Source organism: Erigeron canadensis, chromosome 9, assembly GCF_010389155.1.
Source record: "Erigeron canadensis isolate Cc75 chromosome 9, C_canadensis_v1, whole genome shotgun sequence".
Taxonomy (NCBI): Eukaryota; Viridiplantae; Streptophyta; class Magnoliopsida; order Asterales; family Asteraceae; genus Erigeron; species Erigeron canadensis.
This window is the reverse complement of record NC_057769.1, coordinates 33,684,341-33,687,465: the sequence shown is the minus strand read 5'-3', so window position 1 is coordinate 33,687,465 and position 3,125 is coordinate 33,684,341. Positions and strand designations below refer to the sequence as shown.

The following is a 3,125-nucleotide window of genomic DNA, read 5'->3' as shown; positions in this document are numbered from 1 at the left end:
CCTGATTTTCATGATAATGTACAAACAATTTATGCACCTTAAATACAGCCCTAAGAGATGTATTTAGCAAACCCCAAAAGATTTAGTTAGAATTAAATAAACACAAGTAACTATTACATGAGAACCATTTTTCGAAAGGTTTTTTAATTCAACAAGCAATTTTTGGCCTTAGTGTAGCGATCTAGCTTCACTTTACCCGTTACGGATTATAGCTATCCCCTGGCCACCCCAACTTATATCTAGGATACATATTCGAAGCAAAAAGCCTTTTTTTAAAGAAACGAAACTCTTTGTCACTAAATTAACTTTGTGATGATCGATTACTTAAAAAGGAATAAACTTTGTGCCAATTGGCTAAATAAAGGTATACGTGTCATTAACTTCTCTTTTCAAGTAAATATATGGTAATTGCAATTGCCAACGACTGGTTTTGAATTGTTTATTAAAAGTATATGTTATTGTTGGTATAGATAAAGATGAAATAATTATGTCAAATAATTATATAAATGTTCAGTTAACAGAGTACGTGACTCGAGATTCAATCCTTATTGTGTACACTATTTATTTGTTATGTGACACTATGAGCTGACGAGTTTTTACCTCGGCGGGGCTTCCGGAAAAAAAATATACTATGAATTAAAGTATTTAGTGTTACAAAATTATTTTTACACTTTTAGATATGAGCAATTTTCAAATCACCCCTAACTCACTATACACGTTTAAGATAGTCAACATTGTCTTAACTAGACATACAAGACCATATAATGGTTCTCGAATGAAAAACTCATAACATATCACTTTAAGGTTTGAACTCACGGATATATATAATACTCGTATGTATTTATCGATTGATTTGACTTCATTTTTTTTACTTAAATTAATCAACAATATGAACAGTGAAAACGTATCGAGCATATATAGGAGGTGGGGTTGTAAGGGGGGCAAGAGATGACAAGTATCATATAGTAAATCTTTTCTCAAAAAGCTACTAAGATAGGCTTGTATAAGAAGGTGCAGTGGCCAGTGAAGTGTATCTTTCTCATTCGCAACCATATATATATAAAAGTTTTTTTTTTCTAACTATAACACCGAACATTATGATTTAGGTTTTTATTCTCAGCAATCAATCATTAACATTAACTAATTAAGCATTAGCGTTTTTATAATAGTCGTTAACTTCTATGTTATGATGATATGTAAATTTGTTATAAATTGAAAGGTTAAGTGTGCCGAAATGTACTATGTGGGCCCCGGAGGTGAACTTTTCTAAGGTCTTAGGTCCATGAGAAGGGTATTGGAGATCCAGCAAATCGCTAGTTAAAATTATCCCCAGCACGTTTGAATTGAAAATAACTTTACAAAAAAAAAATACTATGATCAAATGTCTATAGTGGGAACCAACTATCAGATTGGATATTGTGTGTTAAGAACTTAGTAAAAATGTTCAAATAATGAGCCGACCAATCAAAAACTTACACGTGACGGCTCATATGGGTTGCCACGTATATCATGTTACATACTTTGGAAAATTTATCTAGTTGTTAACATACAATGTCCAAAACCTTAGTTCGTTCATACTGTAGACATTTGGTTATAATTAGTTACATTTTAAGGTACTAGTTAACCTAAATTAAAGTAAAAAATTAATACTTTATCAAAGAAATGTAACCACTAATATACCAACATAACTTCATATATGTAGAAAAACAAGAAAGAAATGCAATTTGAAATCAATTACCACCACCAAATGCGGCTATATTATTAAAATCTTTTAGTTTTTTTTTTAAAATTTAGTTTCAAACTTTTGGTAAAAAATCATTTTCGAATTTTGCCATGTTATTGGAGGTGGTCAGACTCCAGGGAATGGAGTGAACCCATGCTTGGGTCGCCTGATGCTTCGCCTCCCACACCATCCCGTGCGCCAATCCATCATTTTTGGAGGAGAAAGCGATTGTTTTTTATCGCCAAAAATCACTTTGACCAAAGCATGGGATTCCGGGCAAACGACTACATTTCAGTTTTTTTTTTCTTTCTTCTTTCTATATATATATATATATATAATACACAACACACATTTTAAACAAACATCCATTTTACACATATATATAAACCCAAAACACTTTCATATATAAATCACACACTTCATATATTATGCACTATGATGGAAGCCGCAAGGGAAGAGGAAGAAGAAGAGGGGGACGAACCAGTGGAGCGTGTTCCGGTTTTTAGGAGGAGGGTCGTCTTACATCGTAGGCGGCATGAAACAAACGAACGCTTGATGCGTTTTTACTTTGTTGACGACCCGGTATATCTACCTAGAGAGTTTAGGAGACGTTATTGTATGAGTAAATGTTTATTTTTGCAAATAGCAAGTGATTTGGAGGAGGGGTATACGTATTTCCATCAAAGATATGATTGTCGAGGGAAGTTGGGTTTCACGCCGATTCAAAAGTGTAGGGCCGCGCTTCGTCAATTAGCCTACGGCTCTACCGTCGACTCATTTGACGAAAACTTCGAGATGTCGGCGAGGGTTTTACGGGAGTCACTAGCCAAGTTTTGCAAAGGTACCAATCTAAAACCTTTTTACATTTTATAATTGTATATTATTTACATTTAGTTGTATATTATTTACATTTTATAATTACACTTAGTTATATTGTAGTTACAAAATTTAGTATTATTTGCATTTTATAATTACATTTAGTTATATTGTAGCTACAAAATTTAGTTTACATTTACTTGTATATTGTTTGCATTTTATACTTATATATAATTTACATTTAGTTGTATATTGTTTGCATTTTATAACTTTAGGTGTAATAGACATATATGGGCCGACATTTCTACGTAGACCTACTTCTAGCGATATACAACGACTATATGATGTGTATGAGTAGTTGCATGGTTTCCCGGGGATGATAGGTAGTATTGATTGCATGCATTGAACGTGAGAGATGTGTCCTACCGCTTGGTGCGGTACGCACACGCGAGGGGACATTGGGCGGCCGTCAATGATATTGCAAGCGGTCGCATAAACTGATTTGTTGATTTGGAACACATATTTTGGCCAGCAAGGTTCCAACAATGACATTAACGTCTTTGAGTCGTCACCATCCTTGAAGAAA

The 3,125-nt window shown here is 33.7% G+C and overlaps 1 protein-coding gene across 1 annotated transcript; it reads left to right on the top strand.

The window, feature by feature from the left end:
* The first annotated feature begins 2,161 nt into the window (after positions 1–2,161).
* On the top strand, positions 2,162–2,897 carry LOC122583637. Its single transcript, XM_043756021.1, has 2 exons — positions 2,162–2,564; positions 2,815–2,897. The coding sequence occupies exons 1-2, from the start codon at positions 2,162–2,164 to the stop codon at positions 2,895–2,897; spliced, it is 486 nt and encodes a 161-aa protein (XP_043611956.1).
* Positions 2,898–3,125: the final 228 nt, after the last annotated feature.

Excerpts from the sequence above, each read along its gene's own strand:
- LOC122583637 (XM_043756021.1), top strand. The coding sequence starts at position 2,162 with ATGGAAGCCGCAAGGGAAGAGGAAGAAGAAGAGGGGGACGAACCAGTG. Across the intron at positions 2,565-2,814 it reads ACTAGCCAAGTTTTGCAAAG|GTGTAATAGACATATATGGG; the intron begins GTACCAATCTAA and ends TTATAACTTTAG.